The sequence below is a fragment of the Calonectris borealis genome, chromosome 16, assembly GCF_964195595.1.
Source record: "Calonectris borealis chromosome 16, bCalBor7.hap1.2, whole genome shotgun sequence".
NCBI lineage: Eukaryota > Metazoa > Chordata > Aves > Procellariiformes > Procellariidae > Calonectris > Calonectris borealis.
Genome location: NC_134327.1, coordinates 14,637,294 through 14,655,054, shown reverse-complemented (window position 1 = coordinate 14,655,054; position 17,761 = coordinate 14,637,294). Strand labels below are relative to the sequence as shown.

The 17,761-nt window shown below is 55.9% G+C and overlaps 2 protein-coding genes and 1 long non-coding RNA gene across 12 annotated transcripts in view; 2 read left to right on the top strand and 1 right to left on the bottom strand.

The window, feature by feature from the left end:
- Window positions 1–15,186, top strand: part of LOC142089230 (uncharacterized) — a 142,625-nt gene extending 127,439 nt beyond the window's left edge. Inside the window, exons 2-3 of the long non-coding RNA XR_012676143.1 lie at window positions 10,340–10,590; window positions 11,447–15,186. This is a non-coding gene — a long non-coding RNA (uncharacterized LOC142089230). The remainder of the gene's footprint in view (window positions 1–10,339; window positions 10,591–11,446) is intronic.
- RASD1 (ras related dexamethasone induced 1) lies at window positions 809–3,372 on the top strand. 2 transcript variants are annotated; one of them, XM_075165428.1, is made up of 2 exons: window positions 809–1,765; window positions 2,120–3,372. In XM_075165428.1, exons 1-2 carry the CDS (start codon window positions 1,480–1,482, stop codon window positions 2,416–2,418), a joined length of 585 nt encoding a protein of 194 aa, XP_075021529.1. In that variant the 5' UTR covers window positions 809–1,479; the 3' UTR covers window positions 2,419–3,372. The 2 variants fall into 2 exon arrangements, with proteins under 2 accessions (XP_075021529.1, XP_075021528.1); XM_075165427.1 differs by having other exon boundaries at window positions 2,049–3,372.
- Window positions 5,269–10,175, bottom strand: MED9 (mediator complex subunit 9). 9 transcript variants are annotated; one of them, XM_075165431.1, is made up of 3 exons: window positions 9,682–10,175; window positions 6,345–6,522; window positions 6,004–6,091 (listed from the first exon to the last, which is right to left on the bottom strand). In XM_075165431.1, the coding sequence occupies exons 1-2, from the start codon at window positions 9,825–9,827 to the stop codon at window positions 6,360–6,362; spliced, it is 309 nt and encodes a 102-aa protein (XP_075021532.1). In that variant the 5' UTR covers window positions 9,828–10,175; the 3' UTR covers window positions 6,004–6,091; window positions 6,345–6,359. The 9 variants fall into 9 exon arrangements, 3 of the variants coding, with proteins under 3 accessions (XP_075021531.1, XP_075021530.1, XP_075021532.1); XR_012676136.1 differs by having other exon boundaries at window positions 5,269–7,054; window positions 9,682–9,770; XR_012676137.1 differs by lacking the exon at window positions 9,682–10,175 and adding an exon at window positions 6,832–9,675 and having other exon boundaries at window positions 5,269–6,522.
- Window positions 15,187–17,761: the final 2,575 nt, after the last annotated feature.

Genomic DNA, 17,761 nt, shown 5'->3' with positions numbered 1-17,761 from the left:
CCCGCGCTGCCCGCGCTGCCCGCGCTGCCCGCGCTGCCCGCGCTGCCCGCGCTGCCCGCGCTGCCCGCGCTGCCGGCCGTGCCCTCGTCTGCCCCCTAGCGGGGGAGTCGGCGCTGCAGCGGCGCCGCACTCGACGCCCCGGGGCTGGGCCGGGGCCGGGGTCGCGGCTGGGCTGGGGCCGGGGCCGGGGTCGCGGGTGGGCTGGGCTGAGCCGGGGTCGGGGCCGGGGTCGGGGCTGGGCTGGGCTGGGGCTGGGGTCGGGACTGGGGTTAAGGGCAAAGCAGCGGTACAAAGCCCTCCTTCAAGGGGGCACCGCGCAGGCTCCAGCCCGGGCTGCAGAGCCTGGTGGGACGGAGCTTTCTCGCTGCTCCCGTCCCCTGCTCCGAGTTCAGCAGCACCCACCGTACAGGGTCTTTCCCGCGGTCTTTCTGCGGAGCAGGTGCCCGCACACCCGCTTCTGCACCGGGAGCAAGTGTAAAACGGAGCGAAACGACACCGGAGAGCGGGCCGGGACCCTCCGGCAGCCCCCGCCCCGGGTCCTGGCGCCCGGGCAGTGCGGCTGGCAAAAGGGTCCCGCTCGGGGCGACTCCACTGCAGGGCGTGCGGAGCCCGGGAGCCCCGAGCCGGCTGCAGGGCGCCGGGAGCCCGCTCCGGGCTGCGAGCGGGACGGATACAAAGCACCGGGTCCCCCTGCTGAGCTGCAAAGGGGTCGGCTTGCAAACGGGACCGGGAGCCCGGACCGGGCTGCAAACGGGGCCGCGCTGCGCAGCACGGGGAGTGGGAACCGGGCTGCGCAGCACCGAGAGTGGGAACGGGGCTGCAAACGGAACCGGGCTGCGCAGCACCGAGAGTGGGAACCGGGCTGCAAACGGGACCGGGCTGCGCAGCACCGGGAGTGGGAACCGGGCTGCAAATGGGACCGGGCTGCGCAGCACCGGGAGCCCTGTCGGGACTGCAAAGGGTCCGGCTGGTAGAGCACCGGCACTGCGAACCGGGCTGCAAACGGGACTAGGCTGCCAAGCACCGGGAGCCCCTACCGGGCTGTAAGCGGGACTGGGCTGTGCAGCACCGGGAACCCGAACCGGGCTGCAAGCGGGACTGGGCTGTGCAGCACCGGGAACCCGAACCGGGCTGCAAGCGGGACTGGGCTGTGCAGCACCGGGAACCCGAACCGGGCTGCAAGCGGGACTGCGCTGTGCAGCACCGGGAGCCCGGCCGGGGCGGCGGCGGGAGGCGGCGGGGGAGCGGGCCGATGCGGAGCCGTGCACTGACTCAGCCGCCGCCGCCCCGGGCCGTGACGCGCCGAGGGGCGGTCGCTGCCGCCTCCATATAACGCGGCGGCGGCGGCTGTGCGGAGCTCACACCGGCCTTTCCTGCAAGGGGAGTGGGGCTGAGCAGCCGGGCAGAGATCGCCTTCCTCCTCCTCCTCCTCCTCCTCTTCCTCCTTCCTCCGTGCAAGCTGCCCCTTCGCCGGCTTCAATGAAACTGGCAGCGATGATCAAGAAGATGTGTCCCAGCGAGGCCGAGCTGAGCATCCCCGCCAAGAACTGCTACCGCATGGTCATCCTGGGCTCCTCCAAGGTGGGCAAGACGGCCATCGTCTCACGCTTCCTCACCGGCCGCTTCGAGGAGCAATACACGCCCACCATCGAGGACTTCCACCGCAAGTTCTACAGCATCCGCGGTGAGGTCTACCAGCTCGACATCCTGGACACATCGGGCAACCACCCCTTTCCAGCCATGCGCCGTCTCTCCATCCTCACAGGTACTTGGCTGGGGAGCACCAGGAGGAAGGGGGGGTTCCCTTGCCAGATTTCAGGCTTTCTTGCCCAGTTTGGGAATGTGTCTCCAGTCCCGGAAGGAGGGAGGTGGGATTTTGTGTGTGCACAGAGTGGGCAACTTTGCTCCCTGCACAGGGTGGATGGGAGGATGCGGGACCCAGGTGCTGCCCGGTCCTTCCCTCCCTGGGTCTCTGTATGGCTTAGGCAGTGGGTCTCTGTGTGTGTCCCCGTCCCTGCAGCCATCTCACGTTCCCTCTTTGTCCCCAGGAGACGTGTTCATCCTCGTCTTCAGCCTGGACAACCGGGACTCCTTTGAGGAGGTGCAGCGCCTGAAGCAGCAAATCCTCGAGACCAAGTCATGCCTGAAGAACAAAACCAAGGAGAACATAGAGGTGCCCCTGGTCATCTGTGGCAACAAGGGCGACCGGGACTTTTACCGGGAGGTGCAGCCCCGGGAGATCGAGCAGCTGGTGGGAGGGGACCCCAAAAAATGCGCCTACTTCGAGATCTCAGCCAAAAAGAACAGCAGCCTGGACGAGATGTTCCAGGCGCTCTTCGCCATGGCCAAGCTGCCCAGCGAGATGAGCCCCGACCTGCACCGCAAGGTCTCAGTCCAGTACTGCGACATCCTGCATAAGAAGGCACTGAAAGGCAAAAAGCTGCTGAAAGAAGCGGGCCGCGGCAGCACGGAGGAGGCGTACGGCGTCGTGGCCCCCTTTGCCCGGCGACCCAGCGTCCACAGCGACCTCATGTACATCCGGGAGAAAGCCATCGGCGGCGGGCACGGCAAGGAGAAGGATCGCTGCGTGATCAGCTAGGAGCCCCCCGCTCGCCCCGCGACGGGAAGGAAGGAAGGGAGGAGAGAAAGATGCTCGTTTCCCAGTTGACTTTGGGCAGACAGGAGGGTGGGCAGGCACCCACCCGGGCAGAGAGGGGGTCGCCTCTTCCCCAGCCTCCCTCCTCCCGAGGGATCATCGGCTCCCTCCCCCGGGGGTGCATTTTGGGAGCGGGGGAGGCTTTGGAGGGCAGGAGGAGGGTGTTGCTGGGACCAGCCTCCTCCGGGCAGAGAGACAGGGAAAGGGTGAGCTGCTGGACGGCCAGGTGGGAGGATGAGCGTGGAGGGCACAGACCTTGGTTATTCTTTCCCTCCCCAACCACCCAGCCTTGGGCACTGCCTTCAGGAGGGAGGGCAGGGGCCTGCCAGCGCCTGCTTGGGGCTTTGGGCTTGGTTTTTTTTTTTTTTTCTTTTTTAACTTGAGAAGCTGTGCACGGACTCTGGCTCTGTGTCGTGTGTTCGTTGTGTCTGCAAAACACGTGCAGAAGACACTCCTAAGCTGTTGCAAAGACATTGCAGAGCTACAGCCCCGATGGACCAAAAAAACTGACTCTTGTTTACATTTGTCTTGTCTGATTTGCAAGATTTGGGGAGGGCGGGGGAAGTGGGAAGGGTTTTTTAAGTAAGAAAATAATAGGCACTTTATGTAGGTATTGGTTGTCATTGACATGAACAAAAAATCTTCAAGTGTTTCTACCGTGGGTGAAACTTGATGTTTTATTTTTTCTACAAATTAATAAAATCTTTTTAAAACGACACCTGTGGGTTTGCTTTTGCTTCCTCACCCAGCCCCGTAGCAAAACCAAATCCTGTTAAACCGAGACCTGAGCCCAGCTCCGAGGTGCTAAAAACAGCCTCTCAACTCAATCCCTTTATTACCCCATTTTCTCCGACTCCCAGTGCAAAGGTTTCCGTCTCTGCAAGCAGCCGATTTCTTGCCACACGGGGTAACGAGGGGCCACGCACAGTTAGTTACTCAAACGGGTCGCCGAGCCAGGACTCTTTCCTCACTTCACTAACGCAGTTACGATCCTGCCAGCCCCGTGACACGCCGGGCATTGGCATGTCATTGACTGCAGAAACCAAGCAAACTGACATCACTTCATTACAAAGAGCTGATTGTGTTTCATGCTTTTTCCCGATTAACTAAGCACACTTTAATGATGTCAACAGAGAGTGATTCATTTGCGCCCCGTCCGGGATATTGTTTTTATTTTGCAATATGAGTAAAGGAAGTACTTTGCTCAAAAGGTCACCTTTGCATCTGATGGTTTTTAATCTCTTCCCAATAACAAGTTGCAGTAACCGTTGCTAAAAGTGAAAGGGAAAGGGGAAAGCTCTTCAAAGAGCAGCTCGCCCCGGCTCCAGCTTCTGTTTCAGTTCATTTTCAGCCCCCGTTCCCCCCCAAGGAGCAGAACAAATCTACTTTTAATACATACTAATGGCAAAAACATTCTATCAAAGCCACAAAACTGAGGTGGGTGAGTGAGACTGCAAACCAAACCGCTTCAGTTTCGTTTGAAACTTGGATTCAAGTTGACAGAGTTAACTTGTTCCAATGATAAGTGCCAGACATTTCTTTGGAAACACGTTGTTTCTTCCAGCACCGCATATGCCCTGATTTCACAGGAACAGCAACTGGCAAAAAAAGGGAAACCACTGTCCAGGCATGAGAGACAAGAATTTATTGAGCTGGGACAGGCAATGGCTGGCAGAAAGGTAATGTCGGTAATAAAAAGAGTGTACGTTGTGCTTTGTTTATCTTGGTGTTCTGCTTTACTCAGAGTTTACACACTGGCACCTTCCCAAAGAAAGTACTAGTAAAGTATTCCAGCAGGGACAGAGTAATCCCTAGGCTACAGGTGTGTCACAACCATCCCAGCTCCCAGCGAGCAGAATTACTTGCCTTTTGGTTTAGGAAAGGAAAACCCTACCCAGACGGACCTCGCTTCTCTTCTTTTGAAGGCATGAATGCTAACTGCCTTCGGATGCTGGTTCTCAACAGATACTGTATTTCACTAGCGGGTTTTTCACCTCTTCCACCTGCACCATCTTGCAGCATAATTCAGAGAACCGTGAGATTCAAGGTCCCGTCACATTTTTGTTAACCGGCGAGATGCGGTGCTGCTTACCAGGTTGTCATCGGCCACCGTACGAGCTAACAGCAGGAGGACAGAGGGCAGGGAGCCCCGAGATCCATCCGAATGCGATACAACATTTGAGAGATTTCCATCAGCCGCTGGCAAATGTTCAAGCTGCTCAAATGCTTGTGTTTGTGGGAAGCCCCTGGAGCACTTTGGATGTGGAACTGACCCGTCCTGTTGAGCCTGACTTCTGTCACATACAGAATAACTAAAAACTCTTGTCATTTATGCCCTTTGTTTTGACTCTGCTTGCCCTTCCTCTGTTTTAAGAGCAAGATGCCCAACGTACTGCCTACAAGCTGCACTCACCCAAGGAGATTTAGGCACCCAGAGCCTACTGAAATGTGCTCCCCCGGCAGTCCCTGCTTTGCTCTCCCAAGCCACCCTGCTTCCAAAAAAGCGATGTAAAGACACAGGAGCTGGGCCCAGGCTACGCACGTCCTCTGTGCTGCCAAAGTCCTGCCTCTGCTCAGCTCACATCCACTCAGTGAATAAACAAGAGGGGCAGTTTGGAATTTCTAAATCTTTACTCATCTCAGACACAACCATCACTTGTTTAAAAAGAGAGAAAGAGAGAGAAATACAAAAGTAATTGAAAGCAATCGTTCCTCTTTCGACACATACAGACTAGAAAGTGCCCCAGAGACCCTTTCCAGGAGCAGGGCCAAACAGCTCACGCTTCCCTCTTATGCTCCCTTTTGATGTCTGGCCACTTGTGTCAGTTCAGAAGTGAAAAAAGTTGCAGAAAATGCCCTCTTTTTCTTGTTGAAGTTAACCAGCAGGTACTTTGACCCTTAGCGAGTAGAAAACATAATGTCTCCTGCTTGCTTGAATGTAAAAAAAAAAAAAACCAACCCCACCCCAAGAGAAAACAGAAGAGATGCATATATAAATGCACAGTCCTACAGCAGATCAAAGTGAACGTACCGCTGTAATCATCATACGTGAAGCACACAGTGTTCTGGTTCAGTGTCACATGCCTGTGATCCACACAGTCACAACTTCAGAGCAAAAAAGCATAAAAGAAAGAAAAGTAAACTTCTGCCACCTTTTTCTCTCCTGTTCACCCAGAAGAGGAGATATCTTGGACCCGGAGAGCAGAGCTGCGCCCTTCTTACTCCTTCGGGATTTCAAACATGCAAAGGCTCTTGTACTTTTGCAGCAGTTCATTTTTGGTCCTGACCTGCTCCCGCAGGTTCTGCAGCTGCTGCTGCTGCTGCTCTGGGCTCACACCGATGCCGGGCATGGAGCTGATCAGCTTCCTCATCTCCTGGAACTTGTTCTTGAGCTCATTCAGCACCTGGTGAACATCCTGGCTGTCCTTGTCCATGCTGCAGAGGAGAAAAAATCGAGACATTGTTAAATTCTCCTATTGGAAACACCCCTTCAGCCCACGGGGTGACTGTCATTTCCAGTACAACCAGGGCTTAAACTGGAATTCACTAGGGAACTTTTGGTCGTGGTATCTAGCTACACACACCTAATTCACCTATCCCAATAAAATGGACACACATAGATATACAGACTGGGTAGCCTCTGGGGCAAAATGGTTTCCTGCTAATTTTCAGCACACAATCCAGTTACCTGAGGACCCATCAATCAGGAGCTGGTCTGCAGCTTTAAAACATTACCATGGAGCAGGCTAAATTCTCCCTCTGTTTGAACTCCCGTATCTCTCTTTGGGGAAGGTAAGATTACATACGCGTGTTGTGTGTAGGCACCTGGAAAAAAAGATCTCTGTCTCACCCGTGACCTGTTGCTGCTGTAATACAAAAAAATCAATGCAGTCAAACAGCTTGACAGCGGAAAATAGAAACTGTTCCCCAAAGTACCAAAGAGTATCCAATGGCAGAGAAAATAGTACTTTGGAGCTTTAAAAGGACTCTCTGGGGACATATACTTAATAAAAGAGAAGCGACGGCTTTTTTTTTTTTTTTTTTTAACAGCAGCACAATTGGTTCTGCCGCCAGCTCTGTGCTTTTCAAGGATCAGCGTTGTCTGAGGCAGCGTGTGCCCTCAAACCCTCATTAGTATCTGCCTCAGCTTTGTTAGCACCAGCGAGAAGTTTTACCGATTCCAGGCAAAAGCGAGTCCCCGCTTCCAGGGCGCCTGTTAATAACGAGAGCGGGATTCTAGTGGTCTTTGAAAACTGGGAGCCTGTTCAATAGCCAGACCTAAAAATAAATCCACTTGGCATGACCAGGGCAGAGAGGTGCTTGATTATAACTTTGGAGAATCGTGACACGGCTGAGAGCAAAACTTTTAACCAGATGGTCGCCGTTCATTTCAAAAGCCTGTTGGAACAAAATATTCATTACTCCCTTCTAAATAAAACTGCAGCTGGTACTATAATGTATCCCCATTATGCAGGCATTCACGGCAGTGGAAAAATACAGGCGCACACACAACCCCATGGCACTTCTGGGGAAGGATGGGTTGACACTGCCTTTAATCCACCACAGCCGCAGGCTGGCTTTGAGAGGGAGGTCCTCCCCGCTCCAGGTCTCCTCCAGTCTTGTTCCCTTCCCCACAATTAGAGAACTGACGGCTGCCTGTCCGGCTGGTTGATCCAAAGGAATAATTATTTCAGGTTTGTTTGGGTTTTTTTTTCCCCCGATGGGTGGTTTTCCCACTGGATCGAGCCACTGAAGCGACTCCCTCTTTGAGGGCATGGACAGGCAGGGGTGAGGAGGTGTGGGAAGAGACTGCAGCTGCCTGCAGTAACGCAGGATTCAACACGACGTCCAACCGCAGCCTGTGCTGACGGACCGCACGTAAGACCTCCCTTCAGGCACAGCGTTCTTCATTACACCAGCACAACCCACCGCTGGCGGAGCCACGTGCTGGGCCCTCAGCGGCAATGCCGTTTGGCTGCACAAGGGTGAAAATATCAGCAAGCTCTGCTTGGGAAAACTTTCTCAGGACCCAAACAACAGGAAAGAGCACGTGTCCTTGAATCTAAGCAAATTTACGCGATACATCCTCGCTCCCGAGCACAGAGTCACCTTGGAGATGTGTCTTCACGGCTGAGTCTGTGTCAAAACAGCAGAGCTGAGCTCTGCAACTAGTGGCTGTGTGAAAGGATAATACATTTGCCAGGGGCATGAGGCAACACATCCCACCGCTTGCCTCTGTGGTCCTACCCGTTGCAGCACTGTTCAGCACACCTACGTCTGCTCAAGCCGCCCAGGAAATGCCGTGCGCGAAGCCGAGGGAGATAGCTGGGTAGCGGGAGTGGGTGGCTCAGTGGGACAGGGCACAAGATATCCTAGGGACTGTCACCTGTGGGTCACCATGACCTGCTCAGTGACATAAAGGAATCTGGGAGGTCTTGGCCCATGGCTACTGCCCACTTTGCTTATGTACATGTAGGCACCTGGCAACGGGCTCAGCCTCACTTCTGTGGTCTGGACAGATAAGGCAGAATCAAGGTCAGGGGCAAGTGCCCACCTCCAGCACAACGGGGAGACTGAGGGAAATCAGAGGGTTTGCCTTCTCACGCCCGTTCAGTATCCGGACCGGTGTGTCAGGGGATATTCAGTCCTTCCTTGCTCTCAGGCTGCAGAGTCCTTAAGGGTGACGCTCTCTCACCATGCAGACGTGCTTGATACAAGTGAAACATCAGCAGGACACAAACTAGCCTCAGTTCCTAAATAAGTCCACAGCGAAAGGGCAGCCAGGCCCACAACCAGTAACAAGGGAATTCACGCTTCCCATGCCCTCTGCCTCACCCCAGGTGAGAGCACGGAGCTGGCCTGGATGGATGTTCACGGCAGAGCCATGCCCCTACCGGGACCTCAGACAAGCATCTCTGAAGGGGTTATCCTGGGCCAGAAACACCCCAGTTCTCAGGGCCCTTATACAAGTACCTTTTACCCCTACAGTACTGATCTTGAACCAGGAAGAGAACAATTTAACCTGTACCACTGCAGAAGCCATCCTCCTTTTTACAACCCCCCAGAAATGGGCTGCATTCCTGTCCCAGCACTGTCTGTACTTTCTGAGGCTGTTATCAGCCAAACAGTACAGTTATCTGGAGCAATAACCCAGTGCAAGTACAACGCTCCCGATCCTGGGTGTTAACGGTGGGGCAGTGTACCTGGGCCACTGGAGCACCTGCACTGCGGGGGTGACCCAAACACCACCCAGGTATTGGCGTGACTCAGAGCGGAGGTGCACTTGGGGCTGTGCCCGCTCCCTCTGACACTCTTCCCAGGAACTATTGCTAGGAGAAAAAGGGCAAAGGAGATGCTGGGAAGTTGGAGAGCATCACTAGAGGGGTGACGCCATTGCCCTGCTCCCCATCCAGGGCACTCCGAGGAAGCTGGCGGTTGGAGAGCGTAATTAAGAAGGAGGATCCCATTGTCCTGTTCCCCATCCAGGGCACCCCAGGGATGTTGCGGGCTGAAGAATATAATCAGAGGGGGATTCCACTGCCCCACTCCCTGTGCAGGACACCCTGAGGATGCTGAGGGTGGGAAAGCATCGTTAAAGGGGGGACCCCATAGCCCTGCTCCCCATCCAGGGGATGCCTGAGGATGCTGAGGGTGGGAAAGCATCATTCGAGGGGGAACCCCATTGCCTTGCTGCCCACCCAGGGCACCCTAGGGATGTTGGGGGTTGGAGAACAACATTAGAGGGGGATCCCATTGCCCCACTCCCTGTCCAGGGCACCCTGAGGATGCTGGGGCTGGGAAAGCATCGTTAAAGGGGGGACCCCATAGCCCTGCTCCCCACCCAGGGCACCCCGAGCCCTGGCATCATTGGAGGGGGGTGGCTGGAGCAGGGATGAGGTACCCCGGCCGGGCCCGGTGCAGCTCCTGCCATGCGGTGCACGGCGGGGGGGGCCCGGTGCCGGCGGGGTGGGGGGGGCCCGGTGCCGGCGCCCCGCGGTGCGGCCGGTGGCCATGGCCGCCGTTACCATTTGATGATGTCGTGGACGAGCGGCAGGAAGGAGAACTCCTCCTGCGCGGGCGGCGGCGGCGGCGGTGGCGGCTTCTGCTCGGCGGGCGGCTCGGGCGGCGGCGGCTCCTCGGCGGCGCGGGCGGCGGCGCCCCCCGAAGCCATGGCGGACCCCGGCCGGCGGCCACGGCGCCGCGCAGTGACGGAGCGGGGCGGAGCTCGGCCGCTCCGCACCGCCCCGCCAGCCGCCTGCGCCGCGGCCTGGGCTGGGCCTTCCTCTGAGCCTCGGTCTAGGCCTGTGCAGGGGCCTGGGCTGGGCCTTCCCCCGAGCTTGGGCCTGGGCCTGAGCCGGAGTCTGGTCTGGGCTTGGGCCTGCGCTGGGGCCTGGCCTGGGCCTTTCCCTGGGCCTGGGCCTGCGTCGGGGTCTGGACTGGGCCTTCCCCCGAGCTGGGGCCTGGGTCTAGGCCTGTGCTGGGGCCTGGCCTGGGCCTTTCCCTGGACCTGCACCAGGCTCTGGGCTGGGCCTTCCCCTGAGCTGGGGCCTGGGCCTACACTGGGGCCTGGGCCTGGGCCTGGGCTTTCCCCTGAACTTGGGTCTGAGCTTGAGCTTGACCTTGGGCCTGGGCCTGCGCCGGGGCCTGAGTCTGGGCCAGGCTCTGAGCTGGGGTTGGGGCCAGGGCTTGGCCTGGGCCTGGGCCTGAGCTCGGGCTGTGCCCCTGCGACCCCCAGCAATGCCCGCTCCCGCCAAGCCCCGCACAAGCTGCTGGCGCATTGCCCTGTGCAGGACCGAGCTCCGCGCAGGAGGTGGGCGGTCGGAAGAAGGACAGAGCTTGGGGTCCTGTACCCCGAGGGCAGGGCGAGGAGAAGGGGTCCCAGGAACCATCCCAGACTGCCCTGGCAGCAGCTCCCAGCCCCTCAGAGAGCTCAGGTCGGTGTCCCAAGCCTGCGGGCATCCCTCCCTATTTGAGCCAAATCTTAGGGGAAAAATTGCATTATTCTGTGTTAAATCAATAACAACAGCAGAGTTTCAGTATCTCTTCGATCCCAGCTTTCTACTGTGGTTTTTCCTTAGTTGGTGTCCTTAGTTTGACTTTAATGCAACTGGGGACAACATGTTGAGGGGGCTGAGTGACGGGGACATGGTCTTTGTAAGGCTTTAAAGACGGATGCTTACGTGGGACCGGGCTTTCTGCCTGAGGGAGGAAGCACGGCTGACATCAGTCGGAGGGAAAGCAAGCTGGAGCATTGGCTGAGAGCCTGGGCTGGAAACTGGAGGAATCTGGAGGAACAGAGAACTGGGACCGCTGTGAAGCTGGGAGAGGGGAAAGAAATGGGGTCTCTGGCGTGACCGACCTGCGAGTGGGAGAGGCGGCTCGAGATGGCGCTTGGTCGAGGCTGGGAGATGGAGGATGATGCCCCTCTGCACCAAACGGCCTCGGAGTTTGCTTCAGCAAACTGCTGCCGCTGTGTTTACACCCCTCTATCACCACAGAGGATCGCAGCGCTAATAATACCAGCCACAGTCATGAGTTTTTCTTCCTGGGTTGGCTTAGAGAAAATGCATCATTTAATTTTTCATTTGAAATAGGCCCCTCTGCTCAACAGTTATCGGCTGAGGATGGCTGGGAAGGCAATTTTCTTTTTTAAACCAATTTTCTTCGAAAAGCAAACAGGGGCTATTTATATATAAAATGAAAATGCTGGTACCCGTTTAGACACATGGAGTATTGACTGTTTGCTCTAAATATAGCAGATGCAATCGCTCACTTTGTTCCTACTGTCAGGAATAGATCCCGGCTGGGGCGCTGGTGCTGGAATGTGCGAAGGAGCCCGGGGGAGCCCAGGTCCCGCTGAGCAGATCCCTGCGGGGAGGCTGGTGGTGTTTATGGTCCTTGACTGAGCCAAGCAGGAGGTACAGGATGCTGCGTCCTTCGCGTGGGGCTGAGCCGAGAGGTTCATTTCGGTCACTTTTTATGGGCTGTTTCTAAAGCAAGGCTTGATTCAGGCTCCGTGGGGGACACTTTCCTCTGTACTGTGCTGGTTTTAACTCTCCCCTTGACTTTATGGAGGAGGGCGGCTAATTGCTAGGCTGCTGGACTCCTGCCTCTGATGGGTGAGTCAAGCAGTCATTAGAGCAGGTGACAACACGCAAATACCATTCAGCCCTACCTAAAGAGCTGTCAATCAGCATTTCTTTGTGCCATTCAGTTCCCGTTTTGGGTCGTGTGTTCCCACAGCAGCTGGAACACGCAGCTTTATCTAGTTGGCGTTCCTCCCTGTCTCTGCCTCTCACCTTCCCTTTCTTGTGGGAACAGCTCCTCCAGCTCCCTCAGGTGACCCATCTCTGTCCTTGCGGGCTTGTCATGTCTCCTGGCAAGTCTAGGGGAGAGCGAAGATGTTTTGCGGTAGGGTTGTGGTTCAACAGGCTCCTCCATCACTGAAGATGCTGGTGAATTGATCAGATGAGACTGTGTGGTCACCGTTTGAGTGTCAACCTGTGTGAGGGGCACAGTAGAGCTGTTGTCTATACCGTGACGGTGTGTCCATATCCCTGGTGAGGACTGCGGGGAGAGGTGAGACCCAGCTGACAGGTTGGGGAGGGAAGAGAAGACAAACTTCTGGGCATGCAGCTGAGGAGCAGTGCTGGTGTGCCCTAATCTTCACCTGCCCTTGTGGAGCTCCGAGCTGCGAGACCCTTGTCCCCATGGGGTGACTATTTGATGACTGGGGTTATGTCCTTGCAATGCAATTCCTAACAGATATCACCAACAACATGGTCTTCCCCATCCACATCACTTTGCAGCCCATCTTGGACAGAAGGGCTGTGTCTGACCAGCCGCTCTTCTCATGTGGAGCTGGTGTTAGTCTGCAGTTCTTCCTAATTTTCAGTCTTGATTTTTTCACCCACTTTCAGTTCCCCAGCAGAAGACTTCGAATGAGCAACCTATGAAAACCCCTAGTGAGGCAGCTAAAACATGAACAAAGATGCTTAGTGTTGAATGAAAAGAAGAATTTCCCCCTGGATTTGGTAATAAACCTGAAGTGCAAATGATCGACCTGTTCTTCGCATTTGATTGTGGCTCTTTGTATAATTCACTGCTGGACAGCCAGTTTCTGAAATGTGCAAGTGTCTCCAAACCATCTCATCTCCCGCATCTTAAAGCCATCACATACACTCACTGCTCACCCAAACATTTGGTTAACCCATTATCCTGAAAATCAGCTGATCAAATAATCCGTCTCCAGAGCCTCTTTTGTTATTGCCTGTTTCCTTTATGATACCAATGTTACTCTTTTTTCTCCTGTCATTTCTGTACAAATTGCACCTCTTGTCTGCTTCCAAAGGTAACTTTTGAGGGATTTACCACCAGTTATTTAATTCAGCACCAGGTCATTCTGTGCCTTTCACCGTTTCCTTACAATGACTTGACGTTTTTATATTGATGGTCTGGCATTCCACCGGGCTCCACTTCTCGCTGCCAGACCATCTGGAGCTTGTTGTGCTATTGCCACCAACTCTGTTGTCATTTTTTAATATGTGGCTATCACCAGGTTGAACTTTATCTCTTCCTCCTGCCCCTGCACTGCATCATCAGCCTGAATTTTCTGTTTAAGTCTTGCTGAGCTGCTGTGGTGGGATAAGTCTGTATCGTTAAGTTGGGAAGGTGGTATCCGGGTTGTGGCCACCTGCGACGGGGTGATAGGAATGAGAAGTTACAGCTCCAGCCTTCGGCTGTGGTCAGCAGCACAGAAAAGCTGGACCTTTTTGTTAGGTCATGGCTGCGATCCTGCAGCTGCTCAGGTTCCTGGCCAAGATCCCCCTAATTTTGACCAGATGGGAATTTGGTCTTGGGCTCTGCCCTGTCTTGAGTCCTGGCGTCATTCAGGGACCATTTCAGGGCTTTGGTGTTTCAGGCTTCTTGGGGGGTGCTGATGGGAACGGAGGGGTCATAAGCCGAACTTCATCCTTTGAAGCAATATCTTAGCCAGAGGCATTTAGGCCCTGGAGGTCTGGCTGCCCCCAGACGCGCAGCCCTGCACCACCACGTGTTCCCAGAGCTGCTGGTGCCCCGGGTACTGCCGGGGTTTAAGATCCAGCTGGTGTGAACAAACAGCACCAAACGCATCCAAAGCACCCCAGTGCTTCCCAGAGCTCACCACGCTTTGGCAGAGCCGCTGGCTGCTGGGGAAGCCCTGCAAAGCCCCATCCTGGGGCTGCCATGGGGAGGAGGGCCATCGTCCCATGGCCTGGGAGATGCCGTCCTCGAGGAGAGTGGCTGCCTCTCCCAGGGAGCCCGGCATACAGGACAGAGCCTGCGACAAGAGGTGGCACAGGAGGTTTGGCCAAGCTGCTTGTAGCTCCGGGTTGAGTGTTGGAGCTGCAGGGCATTGGCCTGGCCATGAAGGCCAGTGCTTCGGTGCACCGAGCCTCGGGGGGAGAATGGGGATGATTCAAGGGCACAGGGAGTGTCCAGCGATCTCGTGATGCTCACTGATGCCACCCCACCGCTGAGCAAACACAGAGGCTGGCCCAGGCTGCATGCCACCCCGGGGCAGGCACCCAAGGCAGCGCGTGGGCAGGGGGAGCATGGAGGGCTTCTTGCGTAAGGTCAGCTATGCAGAAACATGGATCCAGGAAAACACACAGCTGGATCACCCGCAGCCCCCAGCCTGGCCCATCTCCGGGCACAAGTGGCTCCAAAGCTCGTTGCCTCTGTCAGGCAGCGCTGTGCCCATGGGGCATCCCGGCGTGGTGGGTCCTGGGAGCCACTGGTCCCCGCAGAGTCCCACAAGGTCATCCCCAGAGCCGGGCTCGAGCACTCCCAGCCTCAGTTTCCAGCCAGTGCAAAGGGACGAAACTCACCTTGCAGGAGCAAGGCAGGAGCTTGGAGTGTGAATTTGGGATGTCCCTGAGGAAACCGACCCCTGCAGAGGGGAGGGAATTGCCCTTGTTACCACAGGACAAAACCAGCCCCAGATCCCTGCTGGCTCTCACCCGCAGCGCGGTGACTCAGCCACGTCCCTGTCATTACTTACAAATAATGAGTTAGCCACAAAACACGTGCCACAAAACGCACAAGGCAGCGGCATTTGCGCTCTCGATATGCAATCATGGGCTTGAAGCAGTGCTGCAAGAGCCTGCACCAGTGCCCAGCACCCGGCCTGGGCAACGATTCCTTTCCTTGCCCTTTCCTGGGCAAGGATTTCCACTGGATGCACACCCTGTTCATTGGGAAGGTGGTGGAATGGGACAGCGCATACATGGGCACACGCATCCCTGTGTGCATCCCTGTGTGCATGTGCATCCCTGTGTGCATCCCTGTGCTCCTGCATCCCTGTGCTCGTGCATCCCTGTGCTCCTGCACCCCTTTGCTCCTGCATCCATGGGTCCCAGAGCAGCGCTGCCCGGCGCATGGGCACGGTGCGGGTTTCACAGCTCGCTCTGTTCAGAGGACTGACTTGTCGAGATAAATTTATCTGGACGCATGTAGCAGAGACTTGCTAATGGAGCCGCATTAAAGACTTTATTGAAATCCCTGCTCCCTTTCTTGGTGTAGTTCTTATTCTGCTAAAGTGGGTCAGGCTTTGTTTGTGTTTGTCAGGTTCCCTTCAAGTGTGGCAGGAAAAGCCATTACCTGATGTTTGAGCACTTCGAAATGTTGCTCTTTGGTTACTTAACGCAGGGGGAGAGGAAAGAAGCTTTGTTTGGACTTTGTTTTGGCACCACAGAAAAGGCATCAGGTTAAGATTTTAGCCTGTCCTTTGCTTGAATTGCAAATACCATTTCGCTATAATTGGCCTAATTACTGAAAACAGGCAAATTTTACAGGGGCTTTGCAAGATGAATCAGGTGTCCTTGAAAAATACAGTTTTATATGCCAGAGCAGTGGGTTTCTGGGGCAGCGCTGGCGTCGTGGGAGACACATCTCTCTTGCAAATCAAGGCGCTGGGAGATGGAGAAGTCTCCATCCAGCTCCAGTCAGAAACCATTTAATCCTTCTCCTGCCTGGGGGAAAGGTGCATTTCTGCAGGGCCACCGCCACGGCGAGAGCAGCATTTTGGTGAGCCTTCCTCCTCCCGGCCCTGGGCTCCCTTTGGCAACTGCAGCCGAGCCCGGACTCCCTGGGGTGCTGCTGTTCCCCCCTCCTGTAGCAGCCTGTCCCCCTCCTCGGCCGCGCCGGCAGCTCTCACCCATTTTTGGGGCTGGCAGCCCGCGGGGCGGCTTGTCACGGTCACGCGTCCCTGGCCCCAAGGAGCCCTGTTTGCCAAGGGTTTAATGTTTAGCCGCTAATAAACAAAGCGTATCGGAGAGATTTTGCTGACCAGGTAGCTAAACTTTCCTGGGAATTTTGCTGGCTTTTGTGGCACAAACAAAGCCAGGATGTGCATGGCATGCTTGCCTCAGATAAAGTTTTCAATGGAAAATGGCCTGGGTTTTCCTAGAGCAGGCTCCCCGCATCCCTCCAGCTCCCACTCCCTCGCTGCTGGCCACCCCTTGGGCATCACCAGGTGATCCGGTGCTCAGCTGCATCCCATCCTGCCCAAAAGCTTTCTCACCATCCCAGACGCACTCTGATTTATCCAAGGAGGAGTTGTTTATCCGGCTGGGATTGGTTTGGGGTTTTGGCTCCGAGCAGCTGTCGGGGAGCAGGGCTTGCTTCATTCTAGCAGCGTCAAAATAAGGTTTTCAAACAATGTCAAGGGGGAAAAGAAAAACCCTCCTTGTTGTTCTGACTTGAGAAATGAGTGAAATTGCCCTTTATGCCTTTATCCCATGGGCATTTCTCAGCCAGAAGCCTGACATTTTCCCCCAAAGGAACGTGCCCTAAAGCCCAGCTCAGCAGCCGCTGCCCGGCTCGGTGACCATCGGGTCCCCATGCCTCCATCCAGCCTGCAGCCAGTTTTTGCCCATTTCTACCTTGCGGATAAAGCTGAGCCCAGCCTGGCTTCTCCCGCGACGGCAGCCGGCAGAGAGGGAGGCCGGAGCAACACGCAAAGCAATTCAGTCCCATAATACCATCTTCTAAACCCAGAGTGGCTCAGCCCATTTCATCATTAATCTGAATGCAAACAAATGTCGTTAGTGAGGGGCATTTGGCTTTCAGATAAACACTTGCCTGTCCTTGCTGTCACTCCCACGCAAAACCGGCCCTCCTGGCACTGCAGGAGGCTCTTCGGATGCTCCCGCTGCGTTTTGCTCTTCCTCCACGGCAATGGCAGCTCCTGGCAAGGTTGGGTGCCGTGTCTCTCCCGCCCGGGGATTACACCGGGAGCTGGCTGCCGGCCGGCCCGTTCCAGCATCTCTCAGCAACTGCAGAGATAATTGCCATAAGTCTAATTGTTCCTGCTGGATAACGAGCATTTTGCATCATCATCCCCAGCTGCCAGGAGCATCATCTGAGTTGCTATTTCAGGGGTGGAAAGTGGCTCCTCTGGGCCGGGAAAGGCTGAACCAGGCTGGATCCGGCCACCCGAAGCAAAGCCCCCGCACCAAGCCCCCCCAGACAGCAGCGCCGGTTTGCAAGCGTGGTTTGGGACAAGGCGCGGGCCGGGGACTGTTCCCAAGAGGCAGCCTGGACGTGAGGGAGGGCAAACGTGGGACTTTCAGTGTGTTGATGAAACACGGCCAAATCCCCAGGGAGTCGTGTCTCCAAAGGGGTTTCTCCCACCCGGACACAACGTTGTCCCTGCGAGACACAGGGGGCTGGAGACACACGTGCAGACGCGTGGACATGCACACATGTAGATGCACACAAGCATACGTGCATGCAGGCATGCACATACATGCAAACACACGCATGTGTGTGTGTGTGTGCATGCAGAGCTACTCCCATGCTGGGACCCCGCGGGCCCATTTCCCTGCCGATGCAGTGGGCTCTGGCTCCAGCCTTCCCCCAGTGAGGGCTGTGGTTTGAACCTCCCCTTTGCACAGGCACTGGTGTCTATGAGCTCTGGAGGATGGGGGATCTCTGAGGTCCCTCTTTTCCTCCCGTTGCTAAGTTTTATAATGTTTTAAACTAGCTAACAGGCTCACAAACCAGGCAATTGCAGGGGGGAGCTGGCAGGTGAGCAGGCAGAAACCTCCTCCCCTTAGAAAC

Coding starts and splice junctions, on each gene's coding strand:
- RASD1 (XM_075165427.1), top strand. CDS start 1,480: ATGAAACTGGCAGCGATGATCAAGAAGATGTGTCCCAGCGAGGCCGAG. Junction 1,766..2,048: donor CCGTCTCTCCATCCTCACAG/GTACTTGGCTGG, acceptor CTTTGTCCCCAG/GAGACGTGTTCATCCTCGTC.
- MED9 (XM_075165429.1), bottom strand. CDS start 9,827: ATGGCTTCGGGGGGCGCCGCCGCCCGCGCCGCCGAGGAGCCGCCGCCG. Junction 6,092..9,681: donor GTCCACGACATCATCAAATG/GTAACGGCGGCC, acceptor TCTCCTCTGCAG/CATGGACAAGGACAGCCAGG.